This window comes from Geotrypetes seraphini, chromosome 1 (assembly GCF_902459505.1).
Source record: "Geotrypetes seraphini chromosome 1, aGeoSer1.1, whole genome shotgun sequence".
In the NCBI taxonomy this organism is placed as follows: Eukaryota; Metazoa; Chordata; class Amphibia; order Gymnophiona; family Dermophiidae; genus Geotrypetes; species Geotrypetes seraphini.
In genome coordinates, this window is record NC_047084.1 from 370,704,756 (window position 1) to 370,731,721 (window position 26,966).

A 26,966-nucleotide genomic window follows, 5' to 3' on the forward strand; every position below is an offset into this window, starting at 1 on the left:
AAATAGATCTCATGCATATTTTTAAAAAATAATTTATATTCCGCCTATCCTACAATTCTGTGTGGATTACAAATTATTCAGGTACTCAAGCATTTTTCCCTAATAGTCCTGGTGGGCTCTCACTCTATCTAACGTACCTGGGGAAATGGGGATTAAGTGACTTGCCCAGGGTCAGGAACAGTGCAGGATTTTAACTCACAACCTCAGGGTACCGATCCTGTAGCTCTAACCATTGCACCACACACTCCCATATTCATTGGAGAAATCCTGAAATCCAGACTGGGTTGAGGACCAACACTGAATACTCCTGGCCTAAGATTTATGAAAGGGTTAATCTCACCCTGCCCAGTGGGGGAGTAGCTAAGCTAAGAAGCAGCAAATGGAGTATGAACCTATACCAGTTCCTTTACACGCTTCAAAATGTGCACTAGACTAGAGAATGACATGGGGACAAATTTTTCCCTATCCCCAATGGGATTTTCTCATCCCATCCCAGAGAGTTCTTTTCCTGCCCCTGTCCCATTCCCGCAAGCTCTGTCCTTATCTGCACAAGCCTCAAACACTTTAAAATCATAAGTGTTAGAGGCTTGTGTGGTTAAGGCACAGCTTACAGGAATGGGGAACGGACAGGATGGCGACAAAACTCGCAGGGATGGGATGGGGAAATTGAATTACTGCGGGGAAAGGAAAAAATTGTCCTCATGTTATTCTCTAATGTGCACCCTTTCAGCCATCTGTTTACAGATAGGGTGGGTGTTTTATTTCAAATGATAAATTGACTTTTTCATACTTTAAATTAGGGCTGCGCTTCTGAAGTAGGCTGTGAAAACTGTAAAGCTGTTTGTAACTCTTCTGCATGCAGTGTTAGATTCTTTAATTTGTATTTTATATTTCTTATCTTTTTATTACTGTTTATTCTTTAATTTATTTAGGGCTGCATTTTGCTTAAAATTTGCAATCACAATTAATTGCACAATTAAAGGTACATTATTTTTTCCCCCCATTGCAGCTCCTTGTGGGCAATGAAGGATTAAGGACCCCTTTTACAAAGCCACAGAAGTAAATTTAGCCCATGTGGCAAATGTGACACAGCCCATTCAGTTCCTATGGGTTGTGTTACATTTGCCACACCAGTACTTGTTACTGTGGCTTTGTAAAAAGTGCCCTAAGAAACTTGCTCAGAGTCACAGGAACATGGAATGGAGGGGGGGGGGGTGGAGAATCCAATATACAGTACATTTAATTGTATGATTAGCCAGAATTAAGTTTTAAATCAAAATGCAGCCCTACTTTTTGCGATATAATTTGAAGAAGTTGGTTATCAGTCACTGCAATGTTATTAAAAGAAGTGGGTTATTTGTTGGTGTAACACAGATAGGCTTGTCATTCCAAGCTTGCAGGTGAAAAGGATTAGGTCCCAATTCCTGCCCCATACTTTCTCTGCCATTTGGAAGTCAGATGCATCTGGGGACATATTGTAGAGGCCAGAAATGAACTCCAAACATATCCAAATTTTATTATGAGCTTCACATCTTTTATATCTTTTACATGAATCAGTGTTGTCAGCATGTGTCAGCATGTGACGTAAACACAAACCATATATGGACACAGGTCACATGAAACTTTAAAGACATCAGCATTTTTCCTATCTGGAGATTGAAGTCCACAGAGGGTCAGAAAAAGCCTTGACCAGCAGAGCCCCTAATCTAAATCTGTTTGCAAATATGGCTTAACAAAACAATTGAATTCACTTCACAACATCTCTGTTCAAACATAAATGTCCTTGTACTCTCTTCAAAGAAGGAAAGACAAACAGGGCCTGGCTTTACATCTTTAAACAACATATGCCTAAGGAAAATTACCAAAGTTCTGATACGTGTCCCTTCAATACCCTCTTACGTCATGAAAATGACATCATAAATACACAGCATGAGCTGGAAGGGAGTAGTGATACTCTAGATATGTCTCTCAAGGAGGGGTTTTTTAGGAGCTGTAATACAAATAATACAGTACATGAGCAGTCAAAAACAAGAGTGCAGATAATAATAGAGATTATAACAATAAAAATGTCTTTTACCCAACCCTGCATTCAACTAAAGTGCTGATCCCAAGAATTAGATAAATCAGAGTTACATTTGAGCTCAGCAAAGAGGTCTACTAATTTCTGAATGTCCATAGTAGGACCTATATTGTCGGGAAGAATTTTTCAGCTAGAATCCTAGCTAGGGCCACACGATTTTGAAATCCATCTGAGAAGTGGAGCCTAATTGATAAGTAATACCTTGTAAGGCGTCCCTAGAGTAGTTCACAAAGCGTTGCTGATTATAATAATTTTAACTAATCCGATCAACATTCTTATTAATAGTAATAAAGGGAATAAGGAACTCAAACCCAGCCTTAACCTGAGCTCGGGCCTTAAATTCATCTGGGACCCCTCTTGGGACCCCTATAGCATCTATGTATACATGTGATCAGATTTATATCAAGACAAATAAGAGGAAAAACCATGTGAATAGGAAGGATGCCTTTCAGAAAAATATGCAGGAGCATGGTAACCTTAGCTAAAGTGCACTGGCCTATCCACTGGCTGGGTAGCTTAACACGGACAGTAAACAAACACCGGACTTGTGTGTACTTGGTTGTGGATAGGAGCCCTCAGATACCCGTGCTGCTTAATAAGAATTAAAGCAGTTCTTATAGGTCGGCACTTTCTCTTTCATTGGGCTACAATCCACTTTTTTTTAATTTATTTCTAATTGCATTTAAAACTTATTGCATGTTAATAATTTTTAAATTTCATGCAAACAGAACAAAGCGACACTTATCTTATTTTGTGGTCACTTGTCCATTAGGCTAACGGACAAGCGACCACAAAATAAGATAAGTGTCGCTTTGTTCTGTTTGCATGAAATTTAAAAATTATTAACATGCAATAAGTTTTAAATGCAATTAGAAATAAATAAAAAAAAAGTGGATTGTAGCCCAATGAAAGAGAAAGTGCCGACCTGTAAAGAACTGCTTTAATTCTTATTAAGCAGCACGGGTATCTGAGGGCTCCTATCCACAACCAAGTACACACAAGTCCGGTGTTTGTTTACTGTCTGTAGCCAGGGACTTGAAACCATTATTTTTCAGTAGTGAATAGCTTAACACGGAGCCAAAAGTCTCCATAAAGCCAGTAAATATCACCTAGAAAACTACCCTGTGTCAAATTAAAAACATGACATGTGTAATTACCCTTATAGATGGTAATGGCAATATCAAGCTTTTTCTCTGTCCAGGCAGCAAAAGGTATTTAGAACACTACAGTGCACAAAGGGGATCGGTAAAATTAGAGGAGGTAGATAGATCCCATAAGAAAACTGATGGGTCAGATAGCTAGACCCACCCTTAAACCACATGTCCATAATGTACATACCTTCATCAGTAGGTCTAGGGTTGTCAATAGTAAGAGAAAACTTAATAATTTGTGCAGGAACACTTTTCCTATAACAGGTTCCAACCTTATGAAGGGCCATACAAGTAAGCAGTGATTTACCATTTTGGTCCACTGTTTTTCAGAGTATTTTCTAGTTTATAAGCCCAGTCAGTATCAATATTCCACCCTACCGCTCCCCAGAATGCACACTTATCCCCCAACGTGAGTCAGTAACATATATATATATATGTATATATATATATGTCTTTAGTTTTTAGGAATCTCTGAGGACCAATGGCACAGCCTTGGGATATCAATTGATGAACAGTCCACAATGTCACAATATTCAAAGGAGAAGGTGGCAACTTGCACACTGCTGGAATTATACCAAAGGGTAGCATACTGTCTGTCTTTCTGGATTCCAATTGAAGGACAGCCTTTGCGAGGGAGTAGTCCAGCTTAACGTGTGTTTGCAAAGAGGTGCCGGGGGTGCTGTTTACAGCAGAAGTGTCATTTACAGATGGGTATGGGCAGAAAGTGTTGTGGACCCAAAATACATCATTCCTGTAGACCCAGTTAAAAATGATCCATACAGGGAGAAAAACTAGCAGCAGCGGTGCCAGTAAGAGAATGATAAAGTTGGTAGAATGCTGCAAAGAGATCATCATGTTGTTCCACTGAAGGAGGTGAAATCTGCGCAGGGAAGACTTGCTTCTGGGGTTTTAGGTTAACCCTCTTCAAGCTACTTGCGTGGATCCAAACAGGACATTCCTCAGTGAGTGCAGCGGACCTGGTCACAGCGATCACAGTAGTGGGAAGGCCAAAGGGGAAATCCGTCTGCTTCCAATCCTTGGAAAGCTTCTGGACAATCACCAGGCTGGAAAAAATGGGTAGGAATCTGTGGAGAGAAAGGAGAAGTGCAAGACACGTTTCTTTGAACAAGCCCTAATATTTCAATTAGCTTTTGGACGTATTCCTCCTGTATCAAGGGAAAATCACTACTCAACTATTGAGGGTTTGTCCACCCATGGGGCGGGGAAAGGTCATCCCGTGAGAATCTCAAAGGGAGAGCAGCCAGATGTCTGTGCATACAGAAAGAGATACTTGAAAAGAGATGTTTGAAAAGCATTCCAAATATCATTCAGCAGCTGTACTCCAATGTGATCCAAATAAGAGATAGAAAACAAGAGAAACCATGTTGCCTGTACTGAATGTGGCAACATGTAACAATACCAATTCATTTACTTGATATAGCTATGGCAAAAGAGAGACAATACTCAGTTACTTAAGGTTCTTAATTGAACAATCCAAAAGGATATGTTTTTATCGTGCTGCATATAACTTATTATGCACTTCAAAGAGACCATACTGATGTTCTGAATGTATTCAGAAATGTATATTGAATGGATCATATGTAGGGAACACCACGAAATAAACGCTGTATAAAGTAAAACTTTTTCTTAAACATATAACCCTTAACTAAACTATATTCAGAATATAAAAGCTATAAGTAAAAGAACATTGCGCAGTTAGGCTAGTAAGAAGTGGAAAAAGAGCTCTAGAAATGGCCAATATTATGTATCCTGGGGTACCCACTAAACTAAAACAAGTAGACATGACACAGACAAAACATAAAGTTTTAAGCGTGGAGCTATTACTCCATCTGTCAAGTGTGCAGGGCTGAATTTAACTCTGCAAATAAATACATTGATATAAAAAAAACCAAAACAAAGAAACAATAATATATATCATAACCATCTCATATTTGGAAAAAGGCATAAAGCTAATGTCTCTTTGGAGCGTCTCTATCTCTGCAATGATAAAGAGGACCCTTGGAAAACATTAGAAATATCTGTGCCATAACTGATCTGGGATGGCTATGTATATATCCGGACAAAACATTTTAAATTAGCAACATCCTAATTTCAGCTAAAACAATAGAAAGGAATTGTATTTTCCAATTTATTTTCAATTCACAACCGTGCCAGCTGTAATTATCGAACTATATATCTCTGTATCAAGGAGCAAAAGGTCAAGAATGAAAATATCACTAGCAAGAAGTTAAAATGTCAAGCGAGCACTACGATAACCAATACCATGATTTTGGGCAATGAATAAGGGAGAGCTAGCAGCTGGTATCCAGGGTTTCCCCTCTTTGCACCAAAGTCCGTTCAAAAGGGTGGCTTTGGGCACCTGCCAAATGCCAGGCATCAAGTTCAGAGGGGGGGGGGGGTAACAAAGGACTGAAGCTGTGAAAAAAGAGAGGAAGAGAATCCTGTTCACCCGTGAGACCCAGGAGCCAGAGCCCATTTAAAAGAAGGGCTTGTACATCGTGAAAAGTGTGAAGGGTAATGGGGTGACCAAGGGTCAGAGGAGTAACCATCTCTACCACCATAGCACATGCAGCCAGGAGTGACTATAGAAAAAAAAGGCAACATAGCGTAACTTACCGCCATGTTCTCCCTTCATGGTGTTACAATAGTCCCAAACAAAGAGATAAAACATGTGGGCATAAGCAGGAAAACCCAGACTTGAGCTAGAAACCAAAGCACATCTTAAATGTCCAACATTTCATAAGTCCATCTGATAAGAGCAGTCATTTCAGAAACCAGGGTCTGTCTCAGAATCTGGTCATAGAAGGAACAAGCAGAGATCCATTGGCGGCAGTGACCAATCATAGCAAGAAAAATAAGCATGTCTTTCTTGGTAGCTGGGCGGAGCAGACCCAGTACAGCAGCAGTGTGGAAAGTGCAGATTTTCCTCTGACCATGAGACAGGACAAAACCCAGGTATTTCACTTCAGATTTACAGACAACCATTATAAAAGGTGCAAACTATCAGCCTGACAGGTCTCCTGAATTATGGAACACAAAAAGAGGTAAAACATGAGGACAAGACCATGAGGGGCAGTGCATGACTGTAGAATAGCCCGAAGGACAATGGAGTCAACATAGCCCTGGGGCATTCCACCAGGTATACTGTTGCTTAAAGGTGAGGGCAAAAAAGAGCTGAAAAGCCTCACCAACAGGGACAAAAATAAAACATTCTTTAGGACAATGACAGAAAAAAAAAAATCATTGGCTGCCGGTGGAATGGTGGAAGAAACATAAGTGCAATGAGAATTACCAAAACACTAACAGCCCTAAAATCTAGGACGAAAGGGGAATGCCATCAGCTTTGACAACAAGAGCGATGGGCGTATTGTAAGAAGAGATGGTGGTTTTGATAATGCTGGAGAAAAGATAAGTGATAAGCAGTGGAATCACACCGTACTGCTTGATAAAAACAAGAATGAATAACTTCAAAGAAACACTATAGGGGGTCAGTGTAAGCCCAAACTGAGAAGTCTGGGGGAAGGGGCAAAAGCATTCATGCACAGACCCTGATAATGAAAGCAAAGAACAGATTAGCTTTGCTCTGCACAAGAAAGAAAGCCTCTAAAACGGAATTTTTTTCTTTTTCTTGTTTCTTTTTTTTTTTTTTATGATCCAGCACAGAACACAAAGGAAGCAGCCATAGAAGAAACGCACAAAATTAGTCAGGATCAAAAGGAAGACAAGAAATAGTGCTTGTGTACAAACTACAAGGGAAAGATCTTAGACTGATTCAAACAGCGCTTGCAATTCATTCCACATAACAGCACGTCCTACCTCAGTATTAAACATTGGTGACACAGAAAGATGTGAGCTGAAGGAAAAAATGTCATACACACACAGCCGTACAAGTCTCATTTGTCTAGGAGTATCCTAAGTACCTTATGACTCATTAAAAAAAACCAATATAACAATGCAAAAATATTCGCTTATCTTACCTTATAAGCGAGGTACAGTAATAAGAGACAATAAAATCTTATACTCTATAAAAGTTTTAACCTTACAAATGACAGAGTGGGCAGGGGGGTTCTATAAATAATTTCATTCTTCCCGAAAGAATGGCAGCTGCTTATATTCACGAGGGGCGCTTACCGAAAGTAACCCGAGATTTTTCCCAAAAAACTCCATAATAGAACCCAAAGCTTGAACTTAAAATAAAGGGTGGGTACAGGTCACCACTACCTAGTGAGTATTAAAGAACAGAAAAAATTCAGAAATACTCACAAAATATTGGTGATATCATCTGCCCATCGTGGACGTGCCCCCAATTGGGATTAGGTCCCAATTCCTGCCCCATACTTTCTCTGCCATTTGGAAGTCAGATGCATCTGGGGACATATTGTAGAGGCCAGAAATGATCTCCAAACATATCCAAATTTTATTATGAGCTTCACATCTTTTATATCTTTTACATGAATCAGTGTTGTCAGCATGTGTCAGCATGTGACGTAAACACAAACCATATATGGACACAGGTCACATGAAACTTTAAAGACATCAGCATTTTTTCTATCTGGAGATTGAAGTCCACAGAGGGTCAGAAAAAGCCTTGACCAGCAGAGCCCCTAATCTAAATCTGTTTGCAAATACGACTTAACAAAACAATTGAATTCACTTCACAACATAAATGTCCTTGTACTCTCTTCAAAGAAGGAAAGACAAAAAGGGCCTGGCTTTACATCTTTAAACAACATATGCCTAAGGAAAATTACCAAAGTTCTGATACGTGTCCCTTCAGCAGGCTGTTCCATTTTTGGTTTTATTAATATGTTTTGACCAGTGACTGTTAACATTTATAGATTTTTACATCACATCTGTTAATTAGCATATTTATATTTATATATATATTGTAAACCACTTCTCTTTATTGTAAACCGCCTAGAAGTCGCAAGATTGTTGGCGGTATATAAGAATAAAGTTATTATTATTATTATATAACAGTAGCAAGACAGATCACATGGTCTTTACTAAGAGCTGACTGTTAGAAAAAACAGCTCGCAGCACTTCCTCTTTTTTATCACAAAACTAATTTCTCACAAAATACATTTTCCTTACTAACATTACAAACCTCATACTTTATTATATTTTTCATCCATAAATCTCAATTTTCTTTACTTTAAGTTTTCATCCTAATTTGGCTTATTGTCATCTACTAGCAATGTATTCTTTACTAAATATAAATTCTGCACATAACTGTACTTTAAACTTTTAACACTAGATGGCAGTAGTAATCACAGTATTTTCTATTCTTAATTTTCAATTCTCACATTATCTTTTTGACCTATATGAAAGATCCTGCTATTCACTACTGACTTTCTTGTCTTAAAGAACATCTGAACCTCGCTTCTCTTTTAGCCAATGACTGTAGCCATGGTTTTTTGGGGTTTTTTTTCAGTTCCAATCTTTTTTTATTGATAATTAACATAAGAAAGAAAAACATTCAGTAACAGCAACAATTCACAAAAGTTTGTGGTGCAATGTAGAGCTCATACAGCATAAAAAAAATAAATAAAAATTAAAGCGATTATAACGTGAGCAAGTAAACGTCAATGGGGGTCCACAGAGATTGAACGGACATCTTCTGATGATATTGTAGTTTTTCTGCTGCATGTTGTTCAAAACGTTTGTATAAGCATAGGGAATTCCACCAGAAGGTAAAGTTCAATCTAGACGCCGATTTCCAATTCTGAAGAACCTGTTGGATGCCTATTGAGATCATGATATCAATCAATTTGCCTTCACATATACAAAGTTTAGAGCATGGGTGTAAAGAACGCAATATGACAATGTCAAATGAAAGATCAGCAGTACAAGCAGTTATCTCACAAATACAGGACCAAATTTGGACCCAAAATGGTTGAATCTTAGGACAGGAGAAAAGCATATGTTTAAGCGTTCCTTGAGATGTCATACAATGCCAGCAATTATCCTCAGAGGTTTGCTTTTTTCATTTTATATGGAGTCCAAACTGCTCTCCACATTACAAATAGTAAAGATTGAGACATACTAGCTGACAACAAGGGTCTGTTAGTTTTAGACCATAATTGACGCCAATCTTTATCTGACAGATGCCAATTAAGATCATTAGACCATCTAGTAACTATATCCGAAGAGGGGGTATAACAGGATTCTCTTAATTTCTTATAATAATAATTTCTTATAATTATTATTAATAATTATAATTATTTCTTATAATTTCTTATAAGCCTTACCCATAGCAATGGTCAGAGTACTCCAGGAGGATAGACATGCAAAGTCAGTGAAGTGTAAAGTAGAGAGGAGAGAAGTGAGAATTGACCATTGATGTCTTTTAGACGCTAGCGTCGGGAAATGAGCACTGAACTTAGAAAAGGATAATAATTCGGATCCATCAAATAAAGATCGAACCTGCCAAACACCAGCAGCTCTCCATGTCTTCCAATTTAAACATCGTTTGTTAAGTTTTAGAGAGGCATTATTCCAAAGTGTCATATTTTTGTGGGAAAAAATTGAATTAACCGCTATTTTATCCAACGCACGTATCGCAGTAAGTGTCGCTGTAAAAAGAGGGAATTGTTTAAGATGTTTGGGTAATGGCATGGTAGGGAGGGCCTGCAAAGGTACAGGATTGCATATTGAGGATTCTAGAGTGAACCAAGAAGGATCGTTAGTTGAGTCTTCTAAAACATTATAGGACAGCCAATAGGAGCCATACTTCACTAAAAAAGCCAAATGGTAATTTCAAAAATCGGGAAAATTAACCCCCCCATGAAATTTAGAAGCCTTTAATTTATGAAGTGCTATTTTAGGTCTTTTACGTTGCCAAATAAAAGAATTCAATTGTTTATCTATCCATTTATAGAGCTGTGGTTTACAAAAGCCAGGAAGCATGCTGAGTTTAAATAATATTTGAGGTGATAAAGCCATTTTTACAGCAGAAATACGACCCCACCATGTAATATATAGTGGTGACCAATTAGTAATAGTACGATTAATTAAATCTTTTAATTTGGTGATGTTATATTCCATAATAAACTCAGGATCTTTGTGTACATATGTACCGAGATATTTTATTGGCATGGTAGACCACGAGAATTGGAAATCTTGTATATCAGATTATGAGACATGTTCATTAAGAGGAAAAATAACGGACTTTCCCCAATTAACTTTATAACCAGAAAATGAAGAGTATAAATTGGTTGTGTGGATGAGGGCAGATAGAGATAGCTGAGGATTTTTAAGAAAAAGCATGATATCATCAGCATATGCCGTTATCTTAAAATCTCTAAGCGATGTAGGAATTCCCTGTATGTCTTCAGATTGTCTAATGGAGGATAAAAAGGGTTCTAACGATAAATTAAATAAAAGAGGCGAAAGAGGACAACCCTGTCTTGTTCCCCTTTTTAAGATAATCGGATTTGAGAGAGAATTATTTATTAATATTCTGGAGCACGGATTCCGATATAATGCTTGTATCCAAGTTACAAATTCCTCACCAAAATTATACCATCGCAGAACCTGAAGCAGAAACCACCACTCGACCCGATCAAAAGCCTTTTCCGCGTCGATTGCAAGACCCACCACAGGCTCTACCATGGTCTTGGCTATTCCCGAAATATTATGGAAGATTCGTAGATTGTCTCCAATGAAACGTTGTTTAATAAATCCCACTTGATCAGGAGATATTACTAATTGGATCACCTTATTAATTCTGTTTGCAAGGATTTTTGCCAGGATCTTATAATCAGTGTTTAACAATGAGATCGGTCTGTAGTTTCCTACTCGAGTAGGGTCTCTGTAAGGTTTAGGGAATGGCTTCCGTGAAATTACGTTGCAAGTCTGGGTGTGAGTGTATAAAATTATAATATTGTAATAGATATGGACTTATAAAATAGAAGGTTTTATAAAACTCACTGGTGATGCCATCCGGTCTAGGAGATTTATTCGAGGCAAGAGTTTGGATTGTGGACTGAATTTCCTGCACAGAAATCGGGCTGTCTAATTCATCTTTGAGATGGAATGGTAAAATTGGGTGTGCAATGGTAGTCAAGTAATTATTAATTTCCTCCTGAGACGAGTCTGATTCCGACTGAAAGAGGTCAGAGTAAAAATTTTCAAACTCAGTACTAATTCCTAACGAATCGGTGATAGATTGGTTTCGAGAATTAGTAATAGAAGATATATGATGCGTCTCATTTTTGCCTTTCAAATATTGAGCTAAAGATTTACCCATTTTGTTACCTCCAATATAATGCCCAGATTTTAAAATAAATATATCTTTATTAGCAAAAGCAGATGCTATAACATTGTATTCATATTTTTTTTTTAAGAAGGTGTGTGTGTGTTATCTTGTCCGTTGGATTAGAAAAAAATTGTGATTCAAGAAGGAATATGTCTGATTCAAGAGCTTTCATGGCCAAGCCATGTTTTTTAATTAAATCTTTCCTGTTGACATTTACTTCTGTAAAACCTACTGTATTTTCATAGAGACTAGAGTTAGGCCTTTCCTCAATAGCTGTGGTACGTTATTACACATTAAGCCTACTTTGGATAAATATAAAAGCCGTCTTTTCTTGATCATGACAGGAATAGCTATCCAAATGGTCACACATAACTGGAAGAGCCATGACAGAATAAATTACACATTTTGGTGGACATATACCACATATAAATATGAGAGAATATATGCGGAATGTATGGGGTTAAGTAATTCATTTAATAAAGTGTGGAGCCCATTGAATATATTTGTTACCTCGCAATAAGGGTCATGTATCTCTCCTTTTCTTAGATTTCCTTACACAATCAGGGTGGGTGAGTGGGGGGAGGGAAATGTATTTTGAGAATTAAAATTACTTAATTATAATATTGTAATCACATCATATATCTTATTTTATTAATAATTGGGAGGAGGGTGGGAGAAAATGATTGTTTTATGTATTACATGTGTAGTTAATAGTGCGTTTTATGCAGTATTTTATATTCAATTAATTGTATTGCACTGTCAAAGTTTGAAAATCAATAAAGATTTTTTTAAAAAAATTGACATTTACTTCTGTAAAATCTATTGTATTTTCATAGAGAATAGAGTTAGGCCTTTCCTCATAATAGCTGACTAGAAGTTTCGTTAGCACAATAGTCACATGACTTTTTGTAATTCTGGGTTATTTCTTGTTCATGGCCTTGAGCAGCTTCTGTAACTTTATTTTTCCAACATCACTACAACTGGTTATCAATTTAATTCAACATCCTTTTACATCCTATAAAATAGGCTTTAGGTGTGATAAAGGTGTGCCGAATTCATTCTCTTGTTCTATTGTTCCATATTTCCCTATAATCTCATTTTTTCCCATTTAATTTAAAAATGTTACCCTTTTTCTACCTTCATGTTACCATCTTACCCTTCATCATTCCAGTGTTATTCTCCATTTTCAGCATGTTTTGCCTCACTGATGCTCACAAACACATCTGTAAACTCACAAAACTTCATCAGTTTGTAAAATTTAATTGTAAGTAATGCAATTATTTTGAGACGGTAAAGCTTAGGGCTCCTTTTACAAAGGCACGTTAGCAGTTTAACGCGCGTAATAGTGCATGCTAAACCGCCGGTCGCGCTAGCCGCGACCGCCTTCTCTTGAGCAGGCGGTAGTTTTTCGGCTAGTGCGGGGGTTAGCGCGTGATGAAAAGTCACGTGCGCTAAAGCCGCTAACGTAGCTTAGTAAAAGGAGCCCTTAATTGTAAGCTACATGATTATTTTTAATGTAAACTGCTCTTAAACCCAGTATAATGGGTGATATATAAGGATAATAAATCAATCAAATTAATGATTTATTGGTGCTTAATGTACTACATTTTCCAACCAATGGATGAATACAGTTTTACATTTCTCTTTTTCCAATTTCTCTAAGTCATTGTTTCTCAGTACGTGGCACGTGTACCCTTGGGGATACGTAGGCCGTTTGCTGGAGGTACACGGCATGGCCGCCCCGATGAATATTCCCTGCCCGCTCATACGTCAAAGCCATGCTGCCACTGTTAGGGATCCCTCCTTGCTGCCCGCCGCACTCGTTGAAGCCACTGCCGGGATCCTTGCCCCCCTCCTTCCTCCCTCTCAAAGCCAACCCACAGGGCATCTCTCCAATGTCAGAGTTGACATCAGAGGAAAGCCTTCCAGGTCAGTGGGTGAGGTTCCCAGTTACCTCCTTGCCACACTCCTTCTGCCTTCAATGGCTTGTTGGGGGGATGCGCAGCCGGCAGCGGTTCACACGCTGCACATAGCTGACCTGGAAACCTCTCCGACATCAGACCTGTTGGTTGAGAAAGCAGATCTGGATAAGTGGCCAAAAGAATTAAATATAATGGATGCAGTTCTTCCAGTGAGAGAATCAATAACAATCTTAGGAGTTAGACTTGATTCAGGTCTTAAAATGAATTGTCAAGTGGCAAAGACTGTGCAGATATGTTTTGCACAAATACATTTACTGTATCGAGTGAAGCCGATGTTGGCATCCTTTGATTTCTGCACTGTAGTGCATGCTATGGCCTTGTCAAGGCTTCACAATTGCAATGCCCTATATCTTGGAATCGGAAAGAAGTAGGGAGATTGTGGATGCCTGCTCAGACAAATGGTGGCTCTGCTCAGACAAATGGTGACGGAACCCATGAGGGAAAAAGTGATATTGGATCTGGTCCTCACAAATAGAGAGAGTATATCTAATGTACGAGTAGGTGCTCACTTGGGAAGTAGCAATCATCAAATGGTTTGATTTGGTATAACAGCTAAAGTGGAGGGCGGCCGCACAATACTAAAAATCCTAGATTTCAAACGTACAGACTTTAATAAAATGGGAGAGTACCTGAAGAAAGAGCTGTTAGGATGGGAGGACATAAGAGAAGTGGAAAAACAGTGGTCTAAGCTGAAAGGTGCAATAAAAATGGCTACGGAACTTTATGTGATGAAAATAAATAAAAACAAGAGAAAAAGGAAACTGCCATGGTTCTCCAAACTAGTGGTGGAGAAAATAAAGGCAAAAGAGTTAGTGTTCCTGAAATATAAAAAAACCCAAGAAGAGTACAGAAAGGATTACCAAGTGAAATGAAAGAAGCCAAGAGGGAGATGCGTCTGGCGAAAGCGCAGGCAGAAGAGCAAATGGCTAAAAATGTAAAAAAGGGAGACAAAATTTTTTTTCAGATATATCAGTGAAAGGAGGAAGATGAAAAATGGAATTGCTAAACTAAAAGATGCTAAGAACTGATATTTGGAGAGTGATGAGGAAAAAGCAAACATGCTAAACAAATACTTCTGCTCTGTGTTCACGGAAGAAAATCAAGGAGAAGGACTTAGATTGTCTGGCAAAGTTACACGGGAAAATGGAGTAGATTCTGTGCCGTTCACGGAGGAAAGTGTTTATGAACAACTTGAAAAACTGAAGGTGGACAAAGCGATGGGACCAGATGGGATCCATCCCAGGATACTGAGGGAGCTCAGAGAGGTTCTGGTGAGTCCTATTAAAGACTTGTTCAACAAATCTCTGGAGACGGAAGTGGTTCCTGGGGATTGGAGAAGTGCGGATGTGCTCCCTAGTCACAAACGTGGTAACAGGGATGAAGCGGGAAACTACAGGTCAGTAAGCTTCACTTCAGTTGTTGGAAAAATAATGAAAGTGTTGCTGAAAGAAAGGATAGTGAACGTCCAAGAATCTAATGGGTTACAGGATCCAAGGCAACAAGGCTTTATACTAAAACTAAACTAAACTAAACCTTAAGTTTGTATACCACATCATCTCCATAAAGATAGAGCTCGAACCTGATTTAATTTTTTGATTGGGTGACCAGAGAACTGGATTGAGGACATATTCTAGATGTAATTTACTTAGATTTCAGCAAAGCCTTTGACACAGTTCCTCATAGGCGGCTCTTGAACAAACTTGAATGGCTGAAGTTGGACCCAAAGTGGATAATTTAATTAGAAATTGGTTGATGGACAGATGCCAGAGGGTTGTGGTTAATGGAAGTAGCTCGGAGGAAGGAAAGGTGAATAGTGGAGTCCCTCAGGGTTCGGTGCTGGGGCCGATCCTGTTCAATATGTTTGTGAGTGACATTGCTGAAGGGTTAGAAGGAAAGGTTTGCCCTTTTTCTGATGATACCAAGATTTGTAACAGAGTAGACACTGAGGAGAGAGTGGAAAACATGAAAAAGGATCTACAAAAGTTAGAGGAATGGTCTAATATCTGGCAACTAAAATTCAATGCAAAGAAATGCAGAGTAATGCATTTAGGGATTAATAAACAGAAGGAGCCATATATGCTGGGAGGTGAGAGTCTGAAATGCAAGGATGGGGAGAGGGACCTTGGGGTGATAGTGTCTGAAGATCCTATTTTGTCCTCCCCAATTTTTTATTTTTATTTTTAAAAATCAATTGTTATACGCATTGAAGTATATGATATTGCGTAGATAACAAATCCCAATAAACTTGAAACTTAAAGGTGAAAAAACAGTGCGACAAGGTGGTGGCTGCTTCCAGAAGAATGCTGAGCTGTATAAAGTGAGGTGTAACAAGTAGAAGAATGAAAGTGTTGATGCCTTTGTACAGGTCGTTGGTGAGACCCCACTTGGAGTATTGTGTTCAGTTTTGGAGACCGTATCTGGTGAAGGATACAAAAAGGCTTGAAGCGGTCCAGAGGAGGGTGACGAAAATGATAGGAGGTTTGCGCCAAAAGACGTATGAGGAGAGACTGGAAGTCCTGAATATGTATTCCTTAGAGGAAAGGAGGGACAGGGGAGATATGATTCAGACGTTCAAATACTTGAAAGGTATTAATATAGAACAAAATCTTTTCCAGAGAAAGGATAATGGTAAAACCAGAGGACATAATTTGAGGTTGAGGGGTGGGAGACTCAAGAGCAATGTAAGGAAATTCTTCTTTACGGAAAGGGTGGTGGATGCCTGGAATGTGCTCCCGAGAGAGGTGGTGGAGATGAAAACGGTGATGGAGTTGAAAAAAGTGTGGGATGAACACAGAGGATCTAGAATCAGAAAATAATAGTAAATATTGAAGAACTAAGGCCAGTACTGGGCAGACTTGCACGATCTGTATCTGTCCGTTTGGTGGAGGATTGGCTGGGGAGGGCTTCAATCAAGTTTCAAGTTTATTTATAGGTTGATATACTGACCATCACAAGTATCTGAACGGTTTACAATAATAAGAGTTAAAATATTTAAAATAGCTTAAAAATAAAAATAAAATGAGGGGTGCAGAACATGGACGAAGTTAAAACAGATGAGAGACGAAGGGTTCTGTGGGAGCCGGGAGATTTTAAATTACAATGGGTAAATAAAAGTAAAAGGGAGGAAAGAGGGAAGGGATACAACAAGAGGGAGAAAGGGATATCGCTTCTTGAAAGCATTTGTATGTTTATTAATTTTTGTTTACCCTTTTTTAATTGCAATTCCTAATTCTTAATTTTTCTTAATTGCAATTCTGATAAGCGTCTTTAAAAAGGAATGTTTTAAGGTGTGTTTTAAATTTATTTAGTGAATTTTCACTGCGGAGGTGTGATGACATTGCATTCCAAAGTGAAGTTGTGACTAGAGAATGACACGGTGACGGTTTACCCGCGGCCACCGCATTTAAGCCGCGGGTCACCGCCGAAAACGGGGAAGAAAACTAGCAGTCGCTGCGGTGACGGGGACAAGGCCATTCACCGACCGCGGAAACGGTGAACAGGTTTGTCCCCGCGGGCCAATGTACCCCCTTCTAGGAACCGCTATTTACCGTATTTTCACGCATGGTATACAAAAGTTTTAAAACATAGTTCCCACCCCGCCCGACGCCCGATTCACCCCCCCAGCAGGACCGCTCGCACCCCCACCCCGAACGACCGCTCGCACGCGCTCCCACCCGCACCCGCGATCGGAGCAAGAGGGAGCCCAAGCCCTCTTGCCCAGCCAACTCCCCGACGTCCGATACATCCCCCCCTCGGCAGGACCACTCGCACCCCCACCCCGAAGGACCGCCGACTTCCCGACAATATCGGACCAGAAGGGAGCCCAAACCCTCCTGGCCATGGCGACCCCCTAACCCCACCCCGCACTACATTACGGGCAGGAGGGATCCCAGGCCCTCCTGCCCTCGACGCAAACCCCCCTCCCCCCAACGACCGCCCCCCCCAACGACCGCCCCCCCCAAGAACCTCCGACCGCCCCCCCAGCCGACCCGCGATCCCCCTGGCGACCCCCACGACCCCCCCATCCCCCTTCCCCATACCTTTGGTAGTTGGCCGGACAGACGGGAGCCAAACCCGCCTGTCCGGCAGGCAGCCAACGAAGGAATGAGGCCGGATTGGCCCATCCATCCTAAAGCTCCGCCTACTGGTGGGGCCTAAGGCGCGTGGGCCAATCAGAATAGGCCCTGGAGCCTTAGGTCCTATTCTGATTGGCCCACGCGCCTTAGGCCCCACCAGTAGGCGGAGCTTTAGGATGGATGGGCCAATCCGGCCTCATTCCTTCGTTGGCTGCCTGCCGGACAGGCGGGTTTGGCTCCCGTCTGTCCGGCCAACTACCAAAGGTACGGGGAAGGGGGGTGGGGGGGTCGTGGGGGTCGCCAGGGGGATCGCGGGTCGGCTGGGGGGGCGGTCGGAGGTTCTTGGGGGGGGCGGTCGTTGGGGGGAGGGGGGTTTGCGTCGAGGGCAGGAGGGCCTGGGATCCCTCCTGCCCGTAATGTAGTGCGGGGTGGGGTTAGGGGGTCGCCGTGGCCAGGAGGATTTGGGCTCCCTTCTGGCCCGATATTATCGGGAAGTCGGCGGTCCTTCGGGGGGAGGGATGTATCGGACGTCGGGGGGGGGGGGCATCAGGCTTTCAGGATGGGGACAGACCTTCAAGGGGGGACAGTGCAGGGAAGTCAGGGAATTTATATTAATTAATTTTTTCTCTGCGTGTTTTGTTTTTGTATAGTTATTAACTAATATTTAACTAAGTTTTAAAGTTTTAAAGAATGTTTCCTTTATACGTAAATAAAGAAAAGTGAATGGGATTGCAGTGGCGGTGACGGGGCGGTGAATGGGGTGGCAGTGGCGGTGACGGGGCGGTGAAGAGGATGGTGAGACGGGGACGGGGCGGTGACGGGGATGGTGAGACGGGGACGGGGCGGTGACGGGGATGGTGAGACGGGGACGGGGCGGTGACGGGGACCAATTTTTTCACCGTGTCATTCTCTAGTTGTGACTACAGAGAAAATAGTGTTTCTAGTATAATATGGGTCCTTGTTTGAGGGGACTGTTAGTAAATTCTGACTGGTAGATCTGAGGGCCCTAGCAGGGGTTTGGGGAAGGTGTATTTGGACTGGAGTGAGTTTTGACAGAGACTTCTGTAATTAGAACCTAAGAACAGTACCGGGCAGAGCTTTGGATTCTTGCCCAGAAATAGCTAAGAAGAAGAAGAAGAAAAAAAAAAAAAACTTCCAACATATTTTTAGACTGAATCAGGTTGGGCAGACTGGATGGACCATTCGGGTCTTTATCTGCCATCATCTACTATATTACTATGTTACTATTGCAAATGGTGCAAAATGCAGCAGCCAGATTAATTACAGGAACATCAAAATACGCTCATATTATACCTTGGCTTCAGGACTTGCTGCCAGTAGCATTTAGAGTACAGTATAAAATTGAAATGATTTGTCAACAATTTTTGTATGGTACAATTCCAGAGTATTTTAAGAACAAGATGATTACTTATCAGCCTAAAAGATTGTTGTGTTTTGAAAATTCTGCTTTATTAAAAGGCAGTGTTAATCTGAAATATGTCAAAACTTGTGCAATGACCTTCTGTTGTGCGGGGATGACATTATGGAATTTGCTGGTAGGGCAGTTGAGAAAATGTGCTGATAAATAAATAAATGGGCATGGGGCTGGTGGGCAGTAGTGAAAAATGCTGCACATGATCCGCGTGATGAGAGTGGGAGAAATGTTCGACTCATAGAGGCGGAACCAAATCCTGGACTTCCAAGAGTTAAAATACTTAAGTTTATTAAAGTCTTGAACAAATAAAATGTCTCACAATATACAAACAAAAAGCATATCCCAACAGTATAAGAACAATAATAGTACTGTGTTGCAATAAAAAGACCCTACACGGGCCATGTTTCGGCAGTATCTAACCTTCTTCAGGGGTCCTTTAGACACAGTGAAAAGCAGTCAGAACACAGTAAACTGTTCAAGTATGCTGATGCGGCTGCGGTACTAGCTGGAAACCCTAACGCCTCCCAGCATTTCCAGCTAGTACCACAGCCGCATCAGCACACTCGTTGAACAGTTTACTGCTTTCTGACTGTTTTTCACTGTGTCTAAAAGACCCCTGAAGAAGGCTAGATACTGCCGAAACATGGCCCGTCTAGGGTCTTTCTATTGCAACACAATACTATTATTGTTCTTATACTATTGGGATATGCTTTTTGTTTGTATATTGTGAGACATTTTATTTGTTCAAGACTTTAATAAACTTCAATATTTTAACTCTTGGAAATCCAGGATCTGATTCCACATCTTTTGTTCTGCATAACCTGATTTCTGTGGTACCAAGGTCTATCCCTGTAGGAGGTAGGACCGTCCTGGTGGCATGTACCACCCTACAGCATTTTTCTATTTTTGGAGGAATCAAGGAGGGACACAGAGAGATATGTTGGTTGAAGAAGGAAATGAGGTTCGCAGGAGAGGAAGCTTGCAGGAGGCAGAAAGAAAAAAAATTTGGATGCAGTCAGAAGGAAGTGCAACCAGAGACTCATGAAATCACCAGCCAACAAAGGTAGGAAAAATGATTTTATTTCCAATTTAGTGATCGAAATGTGTCTGTTTTGAGAATTTGTATCTGCTGTCTATATTTTGTACTATATTTGTCTATTTTTCTATAGTTACTGAGGTGGCATTGAATATTTTAAAATCATTTGCCTTGACTTCTTTGAACCCCCCTCCAAATATAAATGATAATTACATTATCTGTCCTGGTAGGTTCACAATCCAGCTATGATTTTGGTCATTGCTTTCTTCTATCTGTCCATTTGAGCTAGCAAAAACAAATCAAACAGATCGTGTGCTGTAATGAATTCCATCTGTGTCTGCCCATCTATACGATGCTCCCATTTTCAGTGTCTTTGTGGTTTGACCAAAAGCCTCTCTTCTGGTGCAGGTGTGACCATGGTTCAGGGAGCTGGCCGAGAGCTCATATTTCCGATCTGCACACAAAACCAATTCTAAACCAGGCAGAAAAGAAGTTCTCAGCCAACCATCAGAAACTAAGGTAAATATTGAAGGGTTCTCAGCATGCCTTCATGTTTGTGAAACATTTGAAAACTTTACCCACATAGTATCCTCCTATTTGTATAAAACTGTGCAATGAATCACTGATTTGGTTTTCTCCGATTGGTTTCCATTTCTCTTCCAAGTCTGAAGGAGTTAACAGACCTGGCCTTGTTCTTGACAGGTGTGTCTAGGGTTTTACAGTAGTGATTAGCAAATGCTGTCCTTTGTACATTGCTTTTCATGAAGCTCAATCATGAGCACATTTCTGAATGAGAAAGAATGGTGACAGAAGCATGGACAAACATTTCAAGTTTTCTGCCCTTGTTCTAAGCTGACAGGACAAGGCTCACACTTTTAACATTAAAGAGAGAGGACATTCCTACTAGCATGAAGAGAGGAAATGTTATACATGTTCAAATCATAGAAACATCATGGCAGCTAAAGGCCAAATGGCCCATCTAGTCTGCCCATCCACAGTAACCATTATCTCTTTCTCTTTCTGAGAGATCCCACGTGCCTATCCCAGGCCCTTTTGAATTCAGACACAGTCTCTTTCTCCACCACTGCTTCTGGGAGACTGTTCAATGCATCTACCACTCTTTCTGTAAAAAAGTATATCCTTAGATTACTTTGGAGCCTCTCTCCTCTTAACTTCATCCTATGCCCTCTCATTGCAGAGTTTTCTTTCAAATGAAAGAGACTCAACTCAAGTGATTTACATTACTTAGGTATTTAAACATCTCTATAATATTTCCCCTCTCCTGCCTTTCCTCCAAAATATACAGATTGAGATCTTTAAGTCTGTCTCCATACTCCTTATGACGAAGTCCATGCACCATTTTAGTAGCCTTCCTCTGGACAGACTCCATCCTTTTTATATCTTTTTGAAGGTGCGGCCTCCACAATATTCTAAATGAGGTCTCACCAAAGTCTTATACATGGGGCATCAATACCTCCTTTCTCCTACTGGCAATACCTCTCCCTATGCAACCTAGCATCCTTCTAGCTTTCGCTGTCACCTTATCAAACTGTGTGGCCACCTTAAGATCTTCACATACAATCACACCCAAGTCCCGCTCTTCTGTCGTGCATGTAAGTTCTTCACCCCCTAAACTTTACCGTTCCCTCAGGATTTTGCAGCCCAAATGACCTTGCATTTCTTGGCATTAAATTTTAGCTAAAATATAACTAGAGCCAAGACATCTCAATATATGAATCAAATGGTGAAACTTAAATATGAATGTTGAGAATGTAAAATAATGCAATTTTTCACATACACTCAGATTTGTGTAATCCGACCAAGAGCCGTGGCTCCTATAGCCGAACCTACCGTCCCATCACTGTGTATGACTTTGATATACAAAATAGTGAGTGAGGCTGCGTGCTCTATTGATTATTAACTTTATTCTCAATGGCAATAAGAGGAAAAACCACTCCACTTAACTTTAAGATGTGTTAGCAGGTCCCGGTATGGACCATATTTTGAGGGTCTGTTTCAAGGAACCCAAAGGAGAAATGCAAAACTTCACATGCCAGAGAAATAGTTGCTATGTGATTCGGACAACAACTTGTGTTCATAAGTTGAAACGGTCTCTTCTAATTGTATATGTGTATGGAGTATATGTGGCAGTGTGTAGTATGTGTGGGTGAGGCCTTGCAGTGTTTTAGAGTCCCCTATTAGTTCCATATAGGGTATTGATTAAGTTGTGGATTAGTTTACATACACTTTTCCTGAGGTGAGTGTGTAGTTGAAAAAATATTTGTTCCCATCTCCGCCTCATCCCCGCGAGCTCAACCCCGCCACCGTCCCATCCCCGCCAGCTCGGTCCCCATCTCCGTCCTGTCCCCGCGAACTCGGTCCCTGTCCCCACAAACCATCTGATCCCATCCACACAAGCCTCAAATAGTTTTATACTGAACTTATTTTATTAAAGTATAAAAAGAAACAATATTCTGTACAATTGTCATTTTATAAATCAAAGTTCTGGCTGCTGAACTAAAGAACGAGATGTTCAGCTGGCAGGGCTTTGTTTATAAATGTTTATCAACACAACTAATATACTACTTTATCCTAAAACAAAAATAAATAAATAGAAATTTTTTTTTCTATCTTTGTTGTCTGGTTTCTGCTTTCCTCATCTTCTCTTCATTCAATTCCTTCCATCTCTCTCTCCCCCTCCCCCCATTGGTCTGACACCCATCTTGTTCCCTCCGCTCCTCCCTCCATAGTCTGGCATCTCTCTGTTCTCCATTTCTCTTCAGCATTTTCTCACCACTCTCTCTTCCCCAGTTCCCTTCAGCGTCTTCTCAAACTTTGTATTATAACTTCCCTTTTCCTCGGTTAGGGTGCGGGTCTTTGACCAGAGGGCCGCTGTGTGAGCGAACTGCTGGGCATGATGGACCACTGGTCTGACCCAGCAGCGGCTATTCTTATGTTCTTCTAATGACTACTCTGTCTTTCTCTATGTTTAAATCTGTTTTATTCATTTTCACATCAAAGATCAAAAACACTTTGATACAGGAAACTAAATATACTCAAGAAATTATTATCAAATCACAAATTCCCAGTACAATGATCATAGTCCACATTGGGAGAGAGTAAAGTCATACACAATCAAGGGGAGTTGAATTAAAGGAAAACTATACTCGGTCATATTAACATATGCCTCAAAAATACAGGGTTCTTTTGGTTAATTACATTAAGGCCTAAGTAGTTGGAATTATAGAGGGGTCGGGAGCCTTAATGGCAGCCTTTCCTTCCAAGAAAAATTGCAATTGTTCTGGGTCATAAAAGATATATTTATTTACTTGATAGGTAATACAGCATTTACAAGGAAACCTAAGTTGAAAGGTTGCTCCCAAGGCCAAAACTGACTGACGAAATGTCAGAAATTTTTTGCGTCTAAGCTGCGTCCACTTTGAAACATCAGGAAAAATTGCAATTTTGCGATTGTAGAATTCAACACTTTCAGTTCTATAAAAAAGACGAAGAAGAGCTTCTTTATCTTGTAAGAAAACGAAAGTCACTAACAAAGTAGCTCTCGCTGAAATTTCAGTCCGTGAGGATTCCAACATCCCAGTAAGGTCTAGTTCTCCGGGATGAGTAATTGACTTATCCTTATCCTCTTCGACTATATTAAGGTATGGCATATTGGTCTCTGAAAATTTTAGAACTGAAGTCATAAAAGAATGAAAAAGTTCTCCAGGAGATAATATTCTGGATACTGGAAAATTAAGAAATCTCAGGTTCAAATTTCTATTGGCATTTTCTAAATTTTCAATTTTCCTGATCAATAAGTTTTTATCTTTCATTTGAGAATTTGATGCAAGATTTATTTCAGAGACTGTTTTCTCAATGTGATCCATTCTATTTGATTGTTGTTGAATTTTCCCTTCACAATTTTTAATTTGAACAGCAGTTTGTTGAGTTGAAGAAATAAATTGGGAGCATACCTGATGAAGGCTCCCCACGGCTCCCCACAACGCCTCCATATCCACCACTTTTGGTTTGATTAGAGGTTTCAGAGGTTGAAGTGGAGAAAATACTCCATTTCCCACACTCGTTGCTCCCTGAACGCCTCCTCCTCCCTCTGCCGTTTGCTGGTAACCCGGCATAGCTCGAACCACCTCCGGGGTCAAAGGCAGCACCATCGGGTCCGGCGGAGATTCATTCCCCGACGTCTCCCATTGCATTACGGGACTGCCTGACATCGTCTCGGAACGGGGAGGGATCACAGGGCCAAGCGGGCTCAGCGAAAAATCACTGTCCAGCTCCGAGATCTGCCCCCCTCGGAGAACGGATTCGCCCAGACCAAAAGGAACAGCAAAAGCTGTTATTGCTGTCTGGCGTGTTACTGAAGAGGCAGAGGAAGCCGGGAGATCACTTCTCTGTTTTCCCCTACGTTTCGGCATTCCTGCGCTGCAAAAACTGGTAAGAAAATCTCAAAGAAGAGGAGCAAAAACGCCGATAGAAGGGGAGCCTCTCACAGCAATTCTGTCCCTGATGCCATCTTGGCTTCCTCCCTGTCTTTCTCTATATGACTGACACTCCAGGCCAGGCTCCATTTGGCTGGCCTCCCTTGAATTGCCTCTGTCTTGTTAATAAACTATTAGACAGTCGCCCCCAGGTGGGACCTAAGGCTCCAGGGCCTATTCTGATTGGCCCACGCGCCTTAGGCCCCACCAGTAGGCGGAGCTTTAGGACGGATGGGCCAATCCGGCCTCATTCCTTCGTTGGCTGCCTGCCGGACAGGCGGGTTTGGCTCCCGTCTGTCCGGCCAACTTCCAAAGGTACGGGGAAGGGGGATGGGGGGGGTCGTGGGGGTCGGCCAGGGGGGTCGCGGGTCGGCTGGGGGGGGGGGGGGTTTGCGTCGGGGGCAGGAGGGCCGGGGATCCCTCCTGCCCGTAATGTAGTGCGGGGTGGGGTTAGGGGGTCGCCGTGGCCAGGAGGGTTTGGGCTCCCTTCTGGCCCAACTACACAAAGGTACGGGGAAGGCGGGTGGGGGTGTCGTGGGGGTCGGCCAGGGGGGTCGCGGGTCGGCTGGGGGACGGGCGGAGGTTCTTGGGGGGGGCGGTCGTTCGGGGGAGGGGGTTTGCGTCGAGGGCAGGAGGGCCTGGGATCCCTCCTGCCCGTAATGTAGTGCGGGGTGGGGTTAGGGGGTCGCCGTGGCCAGGAGGGTTTGGGCTCCCTCCTGGCCCGATATTGTTGGGGAGTCGGCGGTCCTTCGGGGTGAGGGTGCGAGTGGTCCTGCCGGGGGGGGGATGTATCGGACGTCGGGGGGGGCATCAGGCTTTCAGGATGGGGACAGACCTTCAAGGGGGGACAGGACTTCAAGGGAGGACAGTGCACGGAAGTCAGGGGGGGTGAACGGAGAGTCGGGACAGCGCACGGAAAGTCAGGGCAGTGCACGGAAGTCAGGGGGGGTGAACGGAGAGTCGGGACAGCGCACGGAAAGTCAGGGCGGGCGAAAGGAGAGTCGGGCAGCATGCGCGTTATATGCCTGAGCGCGGTATAGAAAAGTTTTTGTACATATCATCGTGATTTCTGCGCGCTATACCCCTGTGCGCGTTTTACAATGGTGCGCGTTATATCCGCGAAAATACGGTATATACTGCTTTCCAGACATTGCCCCTTTTTCCCCATCTATGTAGAGGTATTCAGTGATTTACTTACCTGAGGGCTTATACTCACTGGGAGCTTTGATTACCTTGCACCATCACTTCTAGTTTAAAGCCCTCCAGTAGATTAGCCAGCCTTCTGGCGAAGACACTTCTTCCCTTCTTTGCTAGATGTACACCATCTCTGCTCAGCATGTATACTTTTCAAATAGAATTCCACTGCACAAAAAGCAGGTTAAATGACTCTCTGTACCTGTGGTAATTTTCAAAGACAAAGATGGGGAAGAACTAGTAGGAATCCAAGATGGCTGCACATTAGGAAGATTTGTAAGAGGAGAATTTTATCCCAAAATTCTTTTGAAGAGACCCATTGACTTTCAATTCTTCCCTTCGTAATTAAGATAGGCGACTTTGTTGATTCGTTTGGTACTGTTAGGAATTTAAGTTTACTAATACTACTTGTCATTTCTATAGCACTACTAAATGTATTCAGCACTATACACTAAAACATGTATGTGACAGTCACTGCTCAATAGAGCTTACAATCTAATCAACAAATAGGACAAATAAGGGATGAGGAAATTATTTATTGTGGGAATGATTAAGCAAGGCATGGATACTGAACAGGTGAATAAGAGTTTGGAATACCTGCTGGAAGCAGACCCTACTACTTTTAATTCCTATCTCATCCTCAATTATGTTCAAGACTCTAACAAGCTAGGTAATCCTCTCAGTATGGATCCAGCATAGTCTTGATTGAAAAGGGTTTCTACCAGTGTTATCTGAGGATATATTGATATTTCTGGAAAGTTCAAGTAAGGGATAAAGACCATCCTCTTCATAGACTACTTTACCCAATAAAACAATGTAGAGGAGACAGTTGGCTAGCCACCCTTCCCCCTCCCCCCAATCAGGAACACGATAGTAAGAACACAATAGGATATAGACAAAGCACAGATGCCCAGAAAACTAAACTCATTTCACTATTTTAGAAACTTCTATTCTAGACAGATATCTATGCTGTTCATCTACAGTTTGTCTAAATCTCAAGGAGGCATAAAGAAGCATGCTTTGGGCGGGGACTAAGGTAGACTTATGACATAATCAATATAAAAAAACCTCAAAATACGTCTTCCACTATCAGTGTCAAGCAACCCTGCGAGCTTGTAAACCAAATATTGTACAAAATAGGCTTCAAAATATACTAGAACAACCACCCCAGATGAAAACAGCTTCTATAAAGGGTACATTTTCTAATCATAGGCCTGCTCCGGAAACAAACCAGA

At 41.4% G+C, this 26,966-nt stretch overlaps 1 protein-coding gene across 3 annotated transcripts in view; it reads left to right on the forward strand.

Annotated features, from left to right (window-relative positions):
• THEGL (theg spermatid protein like) overlaps nucleotides 1-26,966 on the forward strand; it is a 105,756-nt gene that overhangs the window by 10,927 nt on the left and 67,863 nt on the right. For 2 of the 3 annotated variants that reach the window (XR_004539408.1, XM_033944125.1), the window contains exons 1-2: nucleotides 19,787-20,068; nucleotides 20,450-20,560. Coding sequence is in view for 1 of the 3 variants with exons in the window: in XM_033944125.1 (XP_033800016.1) it covers nucleotides 19,962-20,068; nucleotides 20,450-20,560 (218 nt within the window). In the remaining 2 variants the exon portion in view is untranslated. Of the gene's footprint in view, nucleotides 1-19,786; nucleotides 20,069-20,449; nucleotides 20,561-26,966 lie in introns of those variants that run through there. The other variant, XR_004539412.1, reaches the window with a different exon arrangement.